General features: G+C 42.1%; 1 protein-coding gene across 1 annotated transcript in view; it reads right to left on the bottom strand.

The window, feature by feature from the left end:
• The window catches only part of Cdkl4 (cyclin dependent kinase like 4), a 44,422-nt gene extending 25,945 nt beyond the window's left edge, over nucleotides 1-18,477 (bottom strand). Inside the window, exons 1-4 of the mRNA XM_042675459.1 lie at nucleotides 18,466-18,477; nucleotides 11,475-11,695; nucleotides 7,129-7,250; nucleotides 1,843-1,915 (exon numbers count right to left, since the gene is read on the bottom strand). Of these exons, the coding sequence (XP_042531393.1) occupies nucleotides 1,843-1,915; nucleotides 7,129-7,250; nucleotides 11,475-11,642 (363 nt within the window). The 5' untranslated portion in view covers nucleotides 11,643-11,695; nucleotides 18,466-18,477. The remainder of the gene's footprint in view (nucleotides 1-1,842; nucleotides 1,916-7,128; nucleotides 7,251-11,474; nucleotides 11,696-18,465) is intronic.
• Nucleotides 18,478-19,723: the final 1,246 nt, after the last annotated feature.

Genomic DNA, 19,723 nt, shown 5'->3' with positions numbered 1-19,723 from the left:
ATGTATAACACTGCATAGGAGATATTCTCACCTAAGAAAACCAAACCTGAATATGATTAGAAATATGATTAGAAAGAAAAAAATCAATTCACAGGAAAGCAGATAAAAGAACATGTTAAATTAGGTACAGGAGGCAACCATCCAAAATTATTTCAGTAACACAATAATATTCAAAGGTAGTCGTTGGACCAGCAGTTTTGATATTATCCAGGAAAATGTTTGAAATGTGAATTCTCAGGTCCTATCATAGATGTATTGACTCCAAGTGTCTGGGGCCCTGCAAGCTGTTTTAAATTTTTGTTTGTTTAAAAAAAGAGTTCCTCCAAGGTGACTTGTTTTCATGGTTGGGTTTGATAACTATGGTTCTAAAAAATATTAATGGTATAGGAAATTATATATTTTTTTCTTTTTTCAACTGGTCCTAAAGCTTTAGCTCGGGGTCTGGGAGCTGTCCGTAAGCTTCTTTTAAGAATGGTGCTCTAGGACTGGGAAGGTGGCTCAGTGGTAGAGCGCTTGCCTTGCATGCTCAAGGCTCTGGGTTCGATTCCTCAGCACCACATAAGCAAAAAGAAAAAAGCCGAAAGTGGCGCTGTACCTCAAGTGGTAGAGCGCTAGCCTTGAGCTGAAGAGCTGAGGGACAGCGCCCAGGCCCAGAGTTCAGGCCCCACGACTGGACCCAAAAAAAAAAAAGAATGGTGCTCTACCACTTGAGCCACAATTTCAATTCCTGCTTTTTTGGTTGCTTCTTTGAGGTAAGAGTCTCATAAACTTTCCTGCCTGGGTTGGTTTTAAACTGTGATCTTCATACAAGCATGAGCTACTGGCACCCAGTAGAAATTTTTATTTTAAAACAAGATAAGGGCCTGTATTCCTGTGGCTCACGCCTGAAATCCTAGCTGCTCCGGAGGCTGAGATCTCATGGGATCATAGTTCAAAGCCAACCTGGGAAGGAAAAGTTAGTGAGACTCTCATCTCCAATTAACCACTAGAAAATTGAAGGACAGGATTTTTGGCCCAAAGTGGGAGAATGCAAGCCTTGAATGAAAAAGCTCAGAGACAGTCCAGGCCCCAAGTTCAAGCTCCAAAGTCCAAGAGACTCTTATCTCCAATTAACCACCAAAAAGCCCGAAGTAGAGCTATAGCTCAAGTGGTAAAGCACTGTCCTTGAACACAAAAGCTCAGGGATAGGGGGCTGGGAAGGTGGCTCAGTGGTAGAGTGCCTTGCATGCATGAGGCCTTGGGTTTGATTCCTCAGCACCACATAAGCCAAAAGAAAAAAGCTGGAAGTGGCGCTGTGGCTAAAGTGGTAGAGTGCTAGCCTTGAGCTGAAGAGCTAAGGGACAGCGCCCAGGCCCAAAGTTCAGGCCCCATGATACGACCCCCATGCTCCCCCCCAAAAAAAAATAAAGCTCAGGGATAGTGCCTATGCCCTGAGTTCAAACACTAGGACTGGCACAAGATAAATAAATAATAAATAAGGGGAAGGGGAATACTGTAGTACAGAATGAAAGACTTAAAAAATATAATAAAAACAAAATCAAGCCAAAGGCCATGTTAGATCATTACATTATGGACAAGCTGAAAAATTATTTTAACCCAATTTAACAACAATAACAGGAATCATTTGTATTGTAGCAAAGGAAACATTAAGTTTATACAAATTTTTAATTAATAAAACATTAATAACTTCTTACAGAAACTAGAAAAGGGATATGAATTATGAATTGCTTTCTCTCATATTTATAGCTTTCTTTTGTTTCTTTCCCACTATCTTTAAGCTCTTCAAATAGATCATAAACACAGCCATTATGAAGAATTAAAGCATTAGAAAATGTTACTTACATTATGTTTATGACAGAAATTAAGAGCCTGAAGTGTTTGCCATAATACACTTTTGATCACTCCATCAGCAACTCTGGTAGGAAAAATAAAAAAGGATATTAAAACTCCTGGGATAGGATTCTAGGAGCAAAGGTTGAGAACAGAAGTGAAATGAAAGGGGATTGTCATGGTGTAAAAGCACAGCACAGAGGGGCTCCCAGATTCCTTTCTTCAAAATATTTCAAGGCCAGGTTTGAGGTGACCACCAGTAATGCCAGCACACAGGAAGGTGAGGCAGAATTGTGAGCTGAGCTAGGTACCAAGATCTTGTCTTATGACAAGGCCAAGTTCTCATGAGGAAAGGGAGAAAATGGCGCCGTGTGGCTCCTTGGAGGCCCGGAAGTGGGCGGTGCCTCACCTACTGCGCAGGCGCTGGGATCGAGGGCCGAGATTAGGTCTGCGAAGTGGTCATTTCCTTACAATAAAAACTCATGAGTAGCTAGGATTACGGGTGTGAGCCACTGGCGTCTGTCTGGCTAATGTCTTTTTAACTACCTGTTTTTCTTTTTGCTTGCCTGCTGCTCTCTATTTAATTTGTAACTTTAATTTTAAATAAACACACTCATATTTAAAGTTATAAAAATATATCCATGAAGTGTCTGACACCTGCCTAGCCATCCATTTATCCTTTACAATTCTACCTCCTGCCTCTTTGAGGAACGTTTTATGCAAAAAGGTACAAATACTAACACGTACACATATATTTTAGTGGCTGTGGAAGATACCATTTAATGGATGTATTATAACTTACTTAGATCCCACAATGAGTAGTCAGATCGAGCTCATTGTTATTTAAGAAAAACTCTATTGAATATTTTGTAATCACTCCCTTATTGAAGTGACACAATTATCTTCTATAAATTCTAGAAGTGGGATTTCAGGACCAAGGGTACACATGGTACATTTTGATTCTGCAATGTTAATCTCAGCTAGACCTTAGACTTTGTTTTGCAGAGAAATAGGTAAACTTGAAAGAGGAGGTAAATGTGTGATAAATGCTCAAGCATGTGCTACACTTATTGTGCAATAGTATAGACATCTGATAAGTGGGTATGTTTACTGCCAAAGAGAGGCCAGGGCAAATAAAGGCCTGTGGAAGGGGCAAACTGTGAGCTTCTTGTGTCTGGCAGAATCATTATTCTGTGTAGAAAACATTGCAAAAGTATAATTGGCAGGTGTGATTTCCATGGGGAACAGAGGATCTGGGAACTTCTGTCTGGGAGTATTCTACTTTATGTAATTGTCCCTGTAAATTACAGTAACTGCATCCCCTTGACCTTTTCTGTTGGTCTTTCCATTACATCACTGCTGCCATGATGCCTTCGCAGTTCCATCCTGCCAAACTCCCCTCTCCTGGGAAGGGTGGACTCATTTACACTCCCACCAAACATCTGTGCAGATGTCCCTATCTCCTTATCATCTTGCCAACTTTTGGTTTTGCCAATGTTATGTTTGCCAATCTGTGGTTAAAATAAAAAAAAGATAGTTCAGTTTTGATTTATCTTTCATTAACTTTAATGACTTTTTAAATAATTTTCACCATTAGTGGATACCTCATTTCTTCTGTATATTTACATTTCATACACTCATATTTTGAATTGGTTAGTTTACTAATTTACAAAGACTCCATGTATATTAGTCTGCTATATATGCTGCAAATATTTTTCTGAGTGTTTGTCTTTCAAGTGTGGATGGAGTTATTTACATTATTTTCAAAAGTCTGTAAGCATTCTTTAATTAAAAAATCTGTGTAATACTCCGACCATATCCACCACTCAGACTTAATGGTACTTCAAGCTATTTAGAATCTGTACTTTGTATCTGGTTTTATTGAATCAGGAGACACCTATGCATAACTCAGTTATAGCATCTCTATGTATGACTAAAGTATATTCGCAGAAGCCAATGTAGTCCTTATTTTGGATGATAATTACTATGTCATGCCCTTGGCACCAGGCATCAGGAAGCAACTCTTGGATTCTACTTCTTCTAATGATTAATATTGTGAAAATATCTAATTCTCAGTATTAAAGTCTTTTCCGGGGCTGGGAAGGTGGCTCAGTGATAGAGCGCTTGCCTTGCATGCATGAGGCCCTGAGTTCGATTCCTCAGCACCACATAAGCAAAAAGAAAAAAGCCGGAAGTGGCGCGGTGGCTCAAGTGGTAGAGCGCTAGCCTTAAGCTGAAGAGCTGAGGGACAGTGCCCAGGCCCAGAGTTCAGGCCCCACGACCGGACCCCCCCCCCCAAAAAAAAAGTCTTTCCCATTTGAAATGTCTATTTCTTCACTGAATTTGAATATAACTTTACCCCTCTCCTTTTTGACCAAGTGTCAAACTTAAGAAAACATTGCTTAAATTTTTTTATAAAAAGCAGAAAAAATATAGCCATTTTGAGCACTATGAAACAGACCACCAGAGTTCAAATCCTAACTATTAATGTAGGAACAGGATGCTGGGCAGGAACTATAAGATTACAGGTGGCAGAGAACTGGGCAGCAAGGCAGGGGCTTGAGTTCAGAAATGGCCAGAACCTTGCATTATAAAATTAATAACATGGACTTACACAGTGTTGATATGACAGGAGAATCTGCTGTGGGAGGGAATGTGTGAAGGCTTCTTACTGGACTGCATGCCTCTGTTTAGTTAGCTCTGATTATAAAGGCAGACTCTGTCACTGTCTAAACAACATCTATATAAAATAATAACTGTGAAAAAATACCAGCAATTTTATTGCCAATCAACTTCAACTATGCTGCAAACTGGCTCATGCCTATAATCCTAGCTACTCAGGAGACTGAGATCCAAGGATGTCACTTCAAAGCCAGCCCACAACATATTTCCAATTAACCATCAAAAAGCTGGAACTGGAGGCATGGATCAAGTGGTAGAGCATCAGCTGTAAGCAAAAAGGGCTGAGTTCATCCACTATATACTGGCACACACCAAAAAGGTGAACTATAAATTGATTAATCATGTGTGTGTGCCAGTACTGGGGCTTGAACTCAGGGCCTCACATTCTTCCTTAGATTTTTCACTCAAGTTGCCACTCTCTACCACACAGCCCCACTTCTGGGTTTTTTGGTGGTTAGTTGGGGATAAGAATCTCTCAGATTTGTCTCCCAGGCTGGTTTCAAACCTTCATCCTCAGATCTCAGCCTCCTGAGTCGCTAGGATGAGCCATCAGCACCCAGATAATTAATCATTTTAGTTGTTTTTTAATATCTGACTTAAAAATTTAAAAATAATATATGTGCATTCACTAGAAGATTGCTGACTATCCCAGGTAAATTTTCAATTGCACTTCACATTCTACTATTAGCTTATCCTTTCATCACAGCATTTTGTGAACATTTCCCAACGATATTATCTGTCCTCCTGCAGCATCCATTCTACCTTGCTAGATGCAGTTTCTCATGTATAACAAAATACATATTGCCAATATTTTGCTTTACAGTGCTAGGGGCCAAGTCTAGGACCTCCTGCATGCTAGGCTACATGTACCCTGCTTTCCTCCTGTTCTTCTTCTTTATTTTTTTATTATTATTATTAATTTTTGCCAGTCCTGGGCTTGAATTCAGGGCCTGGGTACAGTCCCTGGGCTTTTTTGCTCAAGGCTAGTGGTCTATCACTCGAACCACAGTTCCACGTTCAGCTTTTTTGGTGGGTAATTGGAGATGAGATTCTTACCACTCTTTCTATCTGGGCTGACTTTGAACCACAATTCTCAGTAGCTAGGATTAGAAGTGTGAGCCATCCTGACTGGCTACTTTCTTCTTTTTTGAGATAGGCTCTTATTATACAGTCTAGGTTGGCCTCAAACTCATCATCTTCCCACCTCTACTTCCCAAGTACTTGGAACAAACCTGGACTAACTGATTCCTTACTATTGGAAAATTAGGTAGGTCCCATTTTTTTTTTTTTTTTTTTTTTGGGTCCGGTTGTGGGGCCTGAACTCTGGGCATGGGCACTGTCCCTCAGCTTTTCAGCTCAAGGCTACCACTCTACCACTTGAGCCACAGTGCCACTTCCGGCTTTTTTTCTTTTTGCTTATGTGGTGCTGGGGAATAGAACCCAGGGCCTCATGCATGCAAGGCAAGCACTCTACCACTGAACCACCTTCCCAGCCCCGGTCCCATTTTTTTCTGTTGTGACAATCTGTTGTGACAATTTTTGCCTCTATCTGAATATTTTCTTACTAGATATTCCTCTAAATAGATTTTTTGGTCAAAGTATATAGTTTTTAAATATTCATATTTCTGGCCAAATTATCTACCTAATTACATTATTTCTAGCTGCAAATGAGACCTGATTACCTGACTGTTGACATAGTGAGTATATTGGTTTTTGATGAAGCTTTGCCAACGTTGAAAGGTGTGATATGGTGCCTAATTTAAATATTTTTTTAAAATTTCTTTAACTTATAGGGAGAATATATTAGTCATTTTAATTGCACATTTTTAAAATAAGTTGCTTTTATATATCTACTAGAATGTAAAGTTTTAAAAGGCTAGCTTTTTGTTGTTGGTGGTGGTTTGTGGGGCTTCTACTCAGGGCCTGGGCCCTGTCCCTGAGCTCTTTTGCTCAAGGCTAGTGCTCTACCACTTAAAGACACAGCTCTGCTTCTGGGTTTTGAGTGGTTAATTGGAGATAAGAGTCTCACAGGGACTTTTCTGCATGGGCTGGCTTCAAACTGGGATCCTCAGATCTCAGCCTTCTGAGTAGCAAGGATTACAGGTGTGAGCTACCGGTGCTCCACATTTTGTATGTTTTGTTTATAGCTTTCATCCTTACATCTAGCTGGGTACACACTGTGCACCCATTAAATCCTTTTGAATGAATATATTTTCTAATTGGGAATTAATAGTTTCTAAAATTGATTTATAATATCTACATGAATAGACCTTGAATCTGATTAATTCTGTTAGTTTACCCACTTAATGTTTGCTTGAGATAAGGTCTTGCTATGTAGGCAGACCAAGACAACCCCCCTAGATAATCACATATAACTGACCTCACAAAATGCACAGTGGTTTGCATTACAGTACGTTTGTCCTCTTGGCTGAGTTCCCTCTAGGTTAATATCTGATGCCCTCTGAGCAGTTTCTATCTGCAGCTGGAGAGGGGTGGCCAGAGGCATCCATCTGGGTAGAAGGGGAACTATGGGTGGGTTTGAAATCTGCCACAGCTGATTCCACAAAGAAGGAAAGAGAATTGGCCATATAAAACTTCAGTTTCTGAATTACTTACCCATTTGGGTTCCTTTCCAGCTCATTTAAAAGCGTGTGATCACAGTATTCAAAAACTAAATGCATTTTCTTTTTTCTCCTAAATACCTCAATGAGGTTCACAAGGTTTGGGTGTTTTAATTGCTGCAAAGGAATTGAAATCCCAAGTTTAGTAATATGGTTAATGTTTCCTTAGACCCTTTCCATTTGAAGAAAATACGGCCTTCTCAATCCATACACATGTGTATGTACTAGTCCTGAGGCTTGAACCCAGGGTCTGGGTGCTAGCCTTAATTCTTTTTGCTCAAGGCTAGTGCTCTACCACTGAGCCACAGCTCCACTTCCAGCTTTTTCTAAGTAGTTTATTAGAGATAAGAGTTTCATGTACTTTTCTGCCTGGGCTGGCTTCAAACTACAATCCTCAGATCTCAGCCTCTTGAGTAGCTAGGATTACAGAGTAAGCCATGCAAGCCTGGCTTGAGTTAGAATTTTATTATAGTTCCTCATAAGATAGCCATAGAAACTCCAGGTTGGAAGAAATTTAGCATATTGTCTACTGTCTATAATTGATAGTAAATGAACTGCTTTCCCTTTGATGATAGCAAATAAAGTACGTAAGTCAAAATGTGAGCACTAGTTGGACACTGTTGGCTCATGCCTGTAATCCTAGCTACTCAGGAGGTTGAGATCTAAGGATAGTGGTTCAAAGCCAATCCATGACACTCTAATCTCCAATTACCACCAAAAAAGCCAAAAATGAAGCTGTGGCTCCAGTGACAAGAATGCCATCCCATAGCAAAAAACGAGGGACAGTTCCCAGGCCCTAAATTCAATCCCTAGTACCACCACCACCCACCACCACTAACACACACACACACACACACACACACACACACACACACACACACACACTCACACTCGCATGCACACAACTCTGCAAATAATATGGAAAGTAAATACCCAAGTCATAATCTAAATAAAAAGTTGAAGAAATGGAATTTTAACTAAAGGATTATAAAAAAATCATAAAAATCTACTTAGCTTCTATAGAGACGTAGATTTAATGTAACTGCCAACTGGACTTAAGCTCAGCTTGGATTCTAGTGTTGGTTCTTAGCAATATTAGACCCTAGTACCAGTACTGTGGCTTGAACTCTAGGCTTTGTGCTCACACTTGGCTTTCTCTGCTTAAGGCTAGAGTTCTACTACTAAACTACACTGGTTAATTGGAGATGGAGGCTCCTGGGCAAATGCCTAGATTGGCTCCAAATAGAGATCCTCAGCTTTCAGCCATCTAAGTATCTAGACTTACAGGTGTGAGTCACAGGTGCCCAGCTAGACCCCACTCTTACATTTCAACACTGCCCATTTGGATGTAACAGGGATGCTATAATGAGATTGTCCTGTACAAACCAGGATATATGATCATTCCTATTTATAGCTCATTTTCTTTGTTGTTCTCCCAGAATAGTTGACAAAGCAGCTTGCTAAGCCCATTTACTCAGAAAGATATGAGAGACTAGTATTTTTATATAGTAGGAACTCAATATATAGTCGTAGGTCCCATATCCAACAGAGTCTAGGTACACAGAAGACTTCACACTGCATGACTGTGACAAAAAAGAAAAAAAAAAATTACCCTACAACCATGAGCCTGCTGTTTAACAGTTTGGAAAATGAGAATTGATTCCATATGGGAAAATGTATCTAGCCGGGAACCGGTGGCTCATGCCTGTAATCCTACTTTAGAGGCTGAGATCTAAGGATTACAGTTCAAAGCCAGCCTGGGTAGGAAAGTCTATGAGCCTCTTATCTTCAATTAACCAGAGTGCTAACCTTGAGTGAAAAAGCTCAGGTATAACACCCAGGTCCTGATAACCCAGGCCCCATAACTGACAACAAAACAAAACAAAACAAAACAAAAAGACCCAAAATGTTCAGAGCTCCCAAACAAATTGCTTCCGAAGTACCTCAACGTCTGAAAGAGCAAAAGGTCAAAGAAGAGCAGAGGAGTCAGTTGTTTTGTGTTTTGGCACAAACACAGAACAGAAAGGAAGGAAGGGATTCAGAGATACTACATAGCTCAATCAATGTCCATGTTTAACCTGGTCAAATCTCTGGCTAGGTCAGAACTTTATACCTGCTTTGCAAATAGAGCTCACTTAGTCTAGACACAGTGACTTGCCTAAAGTAAAAGATAGTGTGGCGAGGAGACAAAATCACAAAGCAGGTGACATGAGGAGGGGAAAGTCCATTTATCATAGAAAGAATGTGTTCTGGGCTTGCATGGTACAATGTGCTAAAAGCAGGAGAGTACATTATGAGAGACCAAGCAGAGTTCATACTCAAATCGGAAAAGTTGTAACTCACAAGCGCCCATTTGGACAATCACTTTACTATGGAGGGAGAGAGGAAAAGATGAAAACATAACTTTATTAGAAAACAATACTGCTCTCCCCCATGGTATAACCCCTGTTTTCACTATATTTGATGTAGTTATAATTTGTGGAGGGGAAGGCGGACCCATTGCAACAATGAGATGTACAAGACGTTATGTCGAAAATCGAACTTTACAACTTTGGCGTGGGGGTGGGGAGGGAAAGGTGGGGGGGTAGGGGCGAGATGGGAAGGGATGGTAAGGGAAAACAAAGGAGGAGGCAACAAAGCTTGATAAGAAATGTACTCGTTACCTTGCCCATGTAATTGTAACCCCTCTGTATGGTATTTTCACAATAAAAAAATTATCACTGTACCCTAAAAACAAAGAAAGAAAAGAAAAGAAAACAATACTGCTTGGTGCAGACACACCCTGCAGCTTAGACCAGTGATAGATGACAGTGCTGGGTGGCTCACTACTGCCCTCTGCTGACTAACAGATATGAATTAAGTTTATCATGAGAGATGTGCTGAAAACTGTGTGTCAAATTATATTCTAAACAAAATGTTATAATGTATTGATGGGGAAACTTGCTTCAGGTGATACTTGAAAAAGAGAAAAAGCATACAATTATTATCCCTTTTAGAAACCATGTTTCTGAGGTTTTCTAAAAATAGAAGACACAATTTAAATGTGAAGACTGAGCCAGGCACTATAGCTCACGCTTGTAGCTAGGAGGCTGAGATGGGGAGAAAAGTTTAAGGCCAGCCTGGGCAGAGAAGAGTGTGAGATTCTACCTAGAAAATAGCCAGCAAAAAGCTGTGATGATGGGTAGCTCAAGTGGTAGAGTGCCTGCCAAGCAAGCAAGTGGAGCAAATATGAGGCCCTGAGTTCAAAACCCAGTACCAATTCAAAAAACAATAAAAAGGGGAAGGTTGGCTTGAAATCACATGGTCATGTTAGCCAATGTGTGGTCCACCCACCTCCAGCCTCTCTACTTTCTGGGAACTAGTTAGAAATGCAGAGTCTCAGGGCCAACACCAGACCCAACCCACCTCCAAATTGCATTTCAACAAGATCCCCAAGGGATTCCAATACATGCTGGTGTTGGAGAAACACTGATCTAGGCTCTATCATCCTAAAATGGCCAGATTTTTAAGCTAGGAAAAAAAAATGCATTGGTGGCTCATAAATCTTATGAGTAATTCTCAGTAACAACAACAACAACAACAAAAGACTTTATGTGAAAATATTTCTGTCCCCGGGCGATATTAAGTGCATCTAAGAACCATCAAAGAATCTAAGGGAAGTTCAGGCTGGAATGAACCAATGCCTATGCATGGATGGGGCATGGCTGCTGCCCTATGACTCCTTTGGTGTTGGAAAAGTTTTTTTGTTTTTCTTTGTTTTTGCCAGTCCTGGGGCTTGAGCTCTGGGCCTGGGCATTGTCCCTGAACCTCTTTGTGCTCAAGGCTAGCACTCTACCACTTAAACCACAGTGTCACTTGTTTTTTGTTTTTTGAGTAGTTTATTGGAGATAAGAGTCTCAAGAACTTTTCTACCCAGGCTGGCTTCAAACCACGATCCTCAGATCTCAGGTTCCTCAGTAATTAGGATTAACAGGAGTGAGCCACCGGCACTTGGCTGGGAAGTATCCTTGTAGTTAGTGGTTTATTGTGAAAGTGGGGGGCGGGGGGTAGGGAGCAATCAGAGATAAAACGAAGAAATTATTAGGGTTAGGAGAATTAGTAGAGTGTAAATATTTACCAACCAGAATGGAAGTACTTCAATACGTTAACCATCTACAGTTATGCCCCAAAATATCAGATAAACACACTGGAGTGGCCAAAGTCCAAAATGAGGTAGGATCAACTTATTTCCAAAAAGGAACTTGAATGTACTGGAACTATCACTTTTTTAAATGTTTTGTAATTTTAGCATATGTCTTTCACTCAGTACCTTGGTAATATATAAATAGAAAATTAACCTACCTTCAACATACGTATTTCTCTTAGTGCTATTTTCTTAACAACAGGATCATCTTCAGATTCCACAAATTTTTTGATAGCTACTACTTGTCCAGAGGCTTTGTTTCGGCATTTGAATACAACTCCATAGGACCCCTCTCCAATCTTAGCTAGTTTTTCATACTTTTCCATTCTAGTTAAAGTAACTTAAAATGATTGTATTGGCTTGCAGTATAAAGCTAAACCTGGAAAAGAAGAGCAAATCACTTTAATCAAATTATAATGAACATTCTCCAATTTGCCTGGACTGCTAAACTTTATTTCCACTGAATAATTTTAAGTCCACTTAAAAATACTTGGATGTGTGTTGGCAGCATGGTTCAGTGTTAGAGTGCCTGCCTAGCAAATGTGAGGCCAAGTTTGAAATCCAGTGCTCCAAAAAAAAAGAGAAATGTGATTTTGTATTTTACTACTTAAGCAAGCATTTGTACGTTACTTTGTTAGTTTTACACAGTTCTTCAGTTATCACAAATATTTGACATATTATTTTTTTGGTCTTTGTTCTGGTAGTATTGGAGTTTGAACTGAGGACCTCATACATACTAGGCAGGCACTCTATCATTTGAGCTATTCCCCCAGGTTTTCTTTTTTTTTTTCTGATAGGATCTTCCACTTTTTGTGCAGGAACAGACTCAGACAGCCTATCAATTCCTTCTTCCTAGGTGGGATTAAAAGCATAAACATCACATCCCACCTTTCCCCCTCAAATTATTTCTTATAATGAATCTGTGTTTTGTGCTATTAAACTCAAAGGACTTCTAGAAAGGAAAGTTATCTGATCTATTGCTTTCATTATCCCAAGTAACTCATTAAAATAGGAGGCTATAAAATGTAGGTGAAGGAACACTTCATACTGTTTAGTATGTTATTTATCTTTTCCTCTCTAATTCACAAATACCACAGTGAATAGACATGGTTCGAAGTGCTATACTTCCACCTGGTGGAAAGAAGCAAGAGAAAAATGTGGGCTGCTGGGACATTAACAGTAATGGAAGCTTTTCAGAACCCCATTTGCTGCTCTTGCTTTTAGTTACGTTACTGACATTGCACAGAAAAAGAGGTAGATTTCTCCATTCTTCCTTAGTGCTCTCATATAGTGGCCATCAGGAAGTGCCTGCTTATGTCTCCGTTTTGCATCACCTGTTCCTGATTATTTTTGTAACTAGGTTATACATCAAATAATGGATAAAGCCAACATAATGAGTAGTTTAGGAATTAAAAATAAACCTTTTATGTTTCAAAGATCCCACCTATTAGCAAACTTCTGAGTACAATCTAATAGAAGTAATACTAACCAGCACTTAAAGAATATTCCTCTGTACATATATCACCTGCACAAATAATGCATGAAGATGCTATTTTATCCAGTGGTGCATATGAGAAACCAGAGGTGCCATGAGGGAACTAAACCTAAGTGGTTGGGTTCTGAAGGTCACAATTTTTAATCACTACACTTTGCTGTCTCTGTTAACTCACCAGAATGCATAACCTTCTTAATTAACTAATTAGTTAATTAAGCTTTGTTCCAGTAATGGGGTTGAACCCAAGGCCTGACCGCTGTCCTGAAGGCTAGCATTCCATTTGAGCCACAGCTCCATTTCTAGTTTTTTGGTTGTTAACTGGAGGTAAGAGTCATGGACTTTCCTGCCCTTGGCTGGCTTTGAACCTCAATCTTCAGATCTATTAGATAGGATTACAGGTGTGAGTTACTCATGCCCAGCATTTTTTTTTCTTTCTCGGCTTGTTCTAGTCCCTTATTAAAGGAAGACAATTTAAGCATATTTATTCAAGTAACAGGGAAAATCCATCACAGATTAAGTTCTGAAAACAATTTATAGTATACTTTTACCTAAGTATCTTAAGGATGCTTAGATATAGCATATATACATACATTTGCCTTTCTCTAAACTAGTGATAGGTTGCTAGAAAGAAAATAAGAGAATGTAGAGCCAGTGGCTTATGCCTGTAATCCTAACTACTCAGGAAGCTGAGATCTGAGGATCATTGTTCAAAACCAGCCAGGGCAGACAAACAGAAAACCTCATCTCCAATTAACCAACAAAGAGCTGGAACTGGAGGCATAGCTCAAGTGGTAGAATGACAGCATGAGTAAAAAGAGCTGAAGGAAGCCCTGAGTTCAATGCCAAGTGCTTGCATCCGCATGCGTTTAAGTGTGTTGCACACATGCATGTGCATGCGCAGAAGCGCGCGCGCGCACAGACAGAAAACAGACAGACAGACACACACAGACACAGACACAGACGCAGAAATTTGCTTTAGAAAGATATTGATATAGAACTTCCTACTTAACCTGCTTGTGATGATACTTAGGAAAGGTATGACTATCATAAGAAACTTCATTCTGAAATTTCAGTCTATGTATTTTCTTATTTCTCTCTAGGTAGTTATTTGTGATCTGTTTATTTGTGTTTTCCCTTGCCTCCCCAACAGATCCACTAATGACTGAATTCCTCAGATTAATCAGATCTTTGACTCAACCAGATGGCTGAATAAAATAGTTTCATCAAACAGTAATTGACCTGGCCCCTTCTCAACATTATCTGATTTCTTTCTTTCTTTTTTTTTGGTTGGTCATGGGGCTTGAACTCCGGGCCTGGGCACTGTCCCTCAGCTCTTCAGCTCAAGGCTAGCACTCTACCACTTGAGCCACAGCCACTTTTGGTTTTCTGGTGTTTTATTGGACATAAGAGTCTCATGGACTTTCCTGCCCATATTGACTTTAAAATGTGATCCTCCTGAGTAGCTAGGATTAAAGGCATGAGCCACCAGCACAACCGGCTAATATCTGATTCCTAAAGCCTGTATATGCTGATGAAGCTGATACATAAGCAGGACTTAGATGAAGGCAGGAATTCAACAGAGGAATTTAAGACTAATTCCAGGTCACTTTGCCAGAGGTTCACAAGCAATAATTCCTAATCTCCTACTTGAGACCCAGGCCAATTAGTTAATTGCCTAGGGAATCTCTACATTCATGGGCAGAATCATCCCAAAATTGGGACACTGTAAATCAAATGCTTCTTTTTTTTTTTTTTTTCCTCCTTTCATTGAAGTTCACAAGCATGCGCTACATTCCAGCTAAATGACCTGTAAACATACATGTGGAGAGATTGAGAGACAGTTAAGGACAGTGGCTGTCATGTGCTTGATGTCTTCTTACAACTTACAGTAAGCTAGAGGAATCAACCAAACAAATATAACCACATAAGTCTAATATGTATCTTCACCCTAACAGGAAAAGAGTGAACTCTACAAACTTAAATGGAAAAGGAAGAGATGAATACTCTAGATGATATTTCTCTAGAGATCCCATTGGAAACCTCTACACAAAGACAAGAGATGCTAGGCGCCAGTGGCTCCCACCTGTAATCCTAGCTACTCAGGAGGTTGAGATCTATGGATCGAGGCTCAAAGCCAGTCAAACAGAGAGACTTATCTCCACTTACCCTCTTACCCTCCCCTTTCCCCCAAAAAAAACCCCGCTTAAAGTGGGGCTGTGGGTCAAGCAGTAAAGCATTAGCCTTGAGCAAAAAAGCTCAGGGACACCGCCCAGGCCCTGAGTTCAAGGCCCAGGACTAGCACACACACACACATACACATACACACACAAGAGACCAGATCTAGAAAGTAAGTTAAAGAGGGGTCTAACATAGGCTCCACATCACCCTCTAGGGAAGAAAATGCTTGTTAAGGAGGTGACAGTCAGTGTGGCACCACTCTGGAGGTGGGGCGGGGGGGGGGGGGTTATTAATCAAGAGAGAAATATAAAATATATAAAAAAGAATCCACTATACATCCACCAGAAAGGTGAAAATCCAGGAGACTACAAACTCAAGTGTTGGTAAGTATGTGTAAAAATTAGAACTTATGGACTGGGAAGGTGGCTCAGTGGTGGAGCGCTTGCCTTGCATGCATGAGGCCCTGGGTTTGATTCTCAGCACCACATAAGCAAAAAGAAAAAAGCTAGAAGTGGTGCTGTGGCTCAAGTGGTAGAGCGCTAGCCTTGAGCTGAAGAGCTGAGGGTCAGCGCCCAGGCCCAGATTTCAGGCCCTACGACTGGACCCCCCCAAAAAAAAATTAAAAAAAAAATTAGAACTTACTTTTTTTCCCTGCTGGTACTGGGGCTTGTATTCAGACCCCAGGTGCTGTCTTTGCACTTTTTTGCTCAAGGCTATTGCTCTACCACTTGAACTATAAGCTTCTTCCATTTAAAAAAAATTTAGTAGTTAATTGGAGATAAGTCTCATGGACCTTTCCTCCTGGACTGGCTTTGAACTTCAATCTTCAGATCAACCTCCTGAGTGGCTACTGGCAACTGGCTAGTTACTTGTAAGAGTACGAAAGTACAAATGTTCATTTTACTGTTGTTCATAGGTGTTTCAAACTGAACATAATCTAAATTCCACTGGTTGCTGAATGGATAAAGAAAAGACAATCTAGGTAATGAAATGTTATTGGACAATAATAATAATAATATAATGTAGATAACATTTTTGAAAAGAAGAAGATGCAAGCATGGTGGTACATATTTGTAATGTTTTCACTACGGAGGCTGACTTGGGAGGATTGTTAGTTTTTAGCCTGGCCTAAATAACAAGACTATCTCAAAATACTGAAAAAGGAAAAAAAAGTACCCTAACAAGTAAGCAACACCCCAAAACAAAACCATAAAAAAGGACCCAACCAAAAAACTCCAGAACATAATGTTATGAAAGAAGCCATATATACATACACACAATGCCCACCCATACTGTAGGATTCTATATACATGAAGTTTCTAGAAAAAGCATATATGCCCCTGGGGACAAAACATCTCCTTTGTGTTATTCTGCACAAAAATGCCAAAGCAGAATCGATTATGAAGAAACAATGGACACAGACAAACTGAAGTTAATTTACAAAATAACTTGGCCTGAATTCTAGAAATATCAAAGCCATATAAGACAATATCAAGGTCATATAAGACAAAGATCAAAGCACTGTTCTAGGTTACAGGAGACTAAAATCCAAATGCCAAGCAAGATTCTGAACTAGATTGTGAAATGCAGAAAGAATAATTATCAAGTGTATTATTGGAATTACTGGCAAAATCCAAACACTGTCTATTAAATAGTTGTTAAGTTCCTTGGTATTTTGTACTATGGATGTTAACAGTCCTAGTTTTTAGGAAATATGTACCAAAATATTTAATGGTTAAAGGGTCATGGTGTTGGCAACCTATTCTCAAATAGTATTAAAATTAATATGCATATATACATGTATATACACATATACATACACACATGCACATACACATATGCATGCACATGTATGCAAATGTGCAAACATATATACACATATTTGTATACACATATGTATACATGGAAATATATAGAAATGCTAACAAATGGATAAGAGTAACATTGAGCTGAGATACATGGCAATTCAGTGCATTACTCTTGTAAGTCTGAATTATTACATTTAACAAAGCTATTTCAAAGTGTCTTATTTAATTTTCTTCTTTATATCTACTTCCATTTTAGACCCAAAGCATCTTTGGGTCTAAATCTGATCCATTATCATACTTTTTCAAAAATGTTTCATGACCTCTAAGGCAATAGAATGAAATTCAAACTTCTGCTTGCCTCCATTTTACCTTTCTAGTTTCATCTCTCAGATTCTTCTCCAAGCTTGCTCACATCTCCAAGGCTGTTTATACTACTGTCTGAAATGTCTGACCCTGAGATCCTTCTTAAACTTAAACTCACATGCCTTTTCTCCTTATCCTTTCCTAATCCTCAATTATGCTCTTTTTCTGCACACTCCTGGGGCTTGAACTCAGGACCTGGGTGCTGTCCATGAGCCTCTTGGTGCCAAGGCTAGCAATCTACCACTTGAGCCACAGCGCCACTTCCGGTTTCCTGGTGGCTTATTGGAGTCTCACAGAGTTTACTGCCCCATGTGGCTATGAACCATGATCCTCACATCTCAGCCTCCTGAGTTGCTAGGATTACAGGCGTGAGCCACCACCGGCGCCCGGCTTGGATTGTTCCAGTCTTTGTATATTTTATATTTCATTTTTTTAGTGTTAATAGTTTTCAAAGTGATGTATATAAATAGCAAACACTGGCTGATGGTGTGTGTGAAAGAGGGAGGGAGAGAGGGAAAAAGAGAGAGGAGAGGGGAGAGAAGAGGGAAGGGAGGGGAAGGGGGAGGAGAACGGGAAAGGAGCAAAGGGGGGAGGGGGGGAGAAGGAGGAGGAGAGAAAGGGGGGGGGAGGGAGGGAGGAGAGAGAAGGGGGGAGAGGGAGAGGGAATCCCAAATCCTGTGGGGTTAAGGCTAAGGTATACACAAAGAGAAGGAAAACAACATTAAGGGCCGGGAGAGGGAGTGCAGTGGAGACAAAGGAACACAAACTCTTCTTCTGCCCTGTAGGGGTCAGGAAACTGTGGGCAGTGCTTTAGGAGCGAGGGGGGAAGAAGCGCTTTTCCCGAACCAGACCCGAGCACCTAGGGAGACTCCGGGCTGCACGCGGCCCTGCTCGTGGTGCGGGCGCACAGCGAAGCCAGGCGCATCCTCGACCAGGCTGACCGACCCCTGCAGACCCGGAGCCCGGGCGCACAGGCCGGGCGGGCCTCGGAGCCGCGGGGACCCCACGGCGCCCCCGGGCGGCACCGCGGGGGAGCGCCTCGCCTGCGCGCGCCCGCGGCCCCCGCCTTCGGGGCCCGGTCCTCAGCCTTCCCTCGGCGACACGTCCCCTCCGTCCCGCCACAGCCGGCGCCGGGGCGGCTTCCCCAGCGCCCCAACCCCGGCTCCCGCACGGGTGGCCGCCTGCGCCCCTCGGCTCGGGCGGCCGCTCCTCTCCCCTCAGGGTGCTCGCCTCGTCCCCGCACCCGAGGGGGTCTCCACCCTACCCCGCTCTCTCCGCAGACCCCGCCGCCGAACCCGCACTTACGGCGCGGCCGGGACGGCGCTGACGCAGTGTGGAGCCTCGGGGACTCGAGGCCCGTGCGGGTCGCAGCGAGGCGGCAACTCCCCGGCGGGCGGCACCGCGGCGGCGTTGCCCGGGCAACTGGGACGCTGAGGCGGCGCGCGGCGCCCGGCCGCTTCCGGGCAGGGAGCCCGGAGCCGCCCGGGCGCGCGGGCAGCGTCGCCTGACCTGCGGCTTCCCGAGCGCCCCGGGGAGCCGCTGCACACGGAGCGCGGGCGCCTGGCGCGTAGCGCGGCGCTAGCCTGGGCGCGGTGCTGGCCAGGGCTGCACGGGCAGCGGGTCGGGGCGAACGCGCCCGCCCCGCCAGGGCGGGGAGACGTCCCTACCTCCTCGCAGACAGGTTCCCTTCACCTGCCTAGATTTGCTCCCATCTCCCACTTTAAGCGAACAAAGCACCTTTATGCCCAAAGGCAAATGCCCACCGAACTCAAGTGGGCTCCCCAGCGCAGGTCTATCCTTGATTCCACTGGATTCTGCCCTCATCAAGCTGTGGATTCCTGTCAACGCCCTGGTCCCTTTTCACCCCGTGGCACCCGCCTTTTTTCTCCCCAGCGTTTGAAATGCTTGCTGTTGACTAATTTTCTATGCGGAGGTCTGGGTGCTCTGCCCCTGCCACAGGTACCTCACCGTGCCACCGCGTCTAATGCCACTCTTCCTTGAGCATAGTTCCCCATAGGCCCAGGCTTCAATTGCGCCATTTCCCACACGCTGCACTCCTTTTTATCTATCAACAATCTGGCCCCCCCCCCCCTTTCTACATAAAGGCCTTCCTTTTCCCAAAGCACAGTTAGGCACATTGGTATTTTAAACATTACTTTTTAAGGCAAGGTCTTGTTACGTAGCCCAGGCTGGCCATCCCTCTTGTCTCAGACGCCCGAGTGCTGGGATATAGGCATGTGCCAGCAGGCCCGGTTGTATTTGTTAATGCTACTTAGAACCATTTACCTTTATTCATCCAATTGTACTTCTTGGGCAGATTCTGGCTGGGAATTATGTCTTTTTCATCTTTTCTCCTGTGCCAGGAAAGTGCCTGAATACACTGTAAATAATCAGTATGTTAAGTAATTGTCTCAAAAGTCTTTGCTGAGTTTTGAGTAGGCAATAAATGCTATCTGTAAAGTTAATTGTATGTAAACTCTTCTATCCCCAATACAAAAGGTTTTGAAGAAGAAAAGTACTTTTTGACAAATCTCAAAACTTTATTTTGGGTCCGGTCGTGGGC

This window comes from Dipodomys spectabilis, unplaced genomic scaffold (genome assembly GCF_019054845.1).
Source record: "Dipodomys spectabilis isolate Male_0828 unplaced genomic scaffold, ASM1905484v1 ptg000026l, whole genome shotgun sequence".
Classification (NCBI taxonomy): domain Eukaryota; kingdom Metazoa; phylum Chordata; class Mammalia; order Rodentia; family Heteromyidae; genus Dipodomys; species Dipodomys spectabilis.
This window is presented reverse-complemented; position numbering and strand designations above follow the sequence as displayed.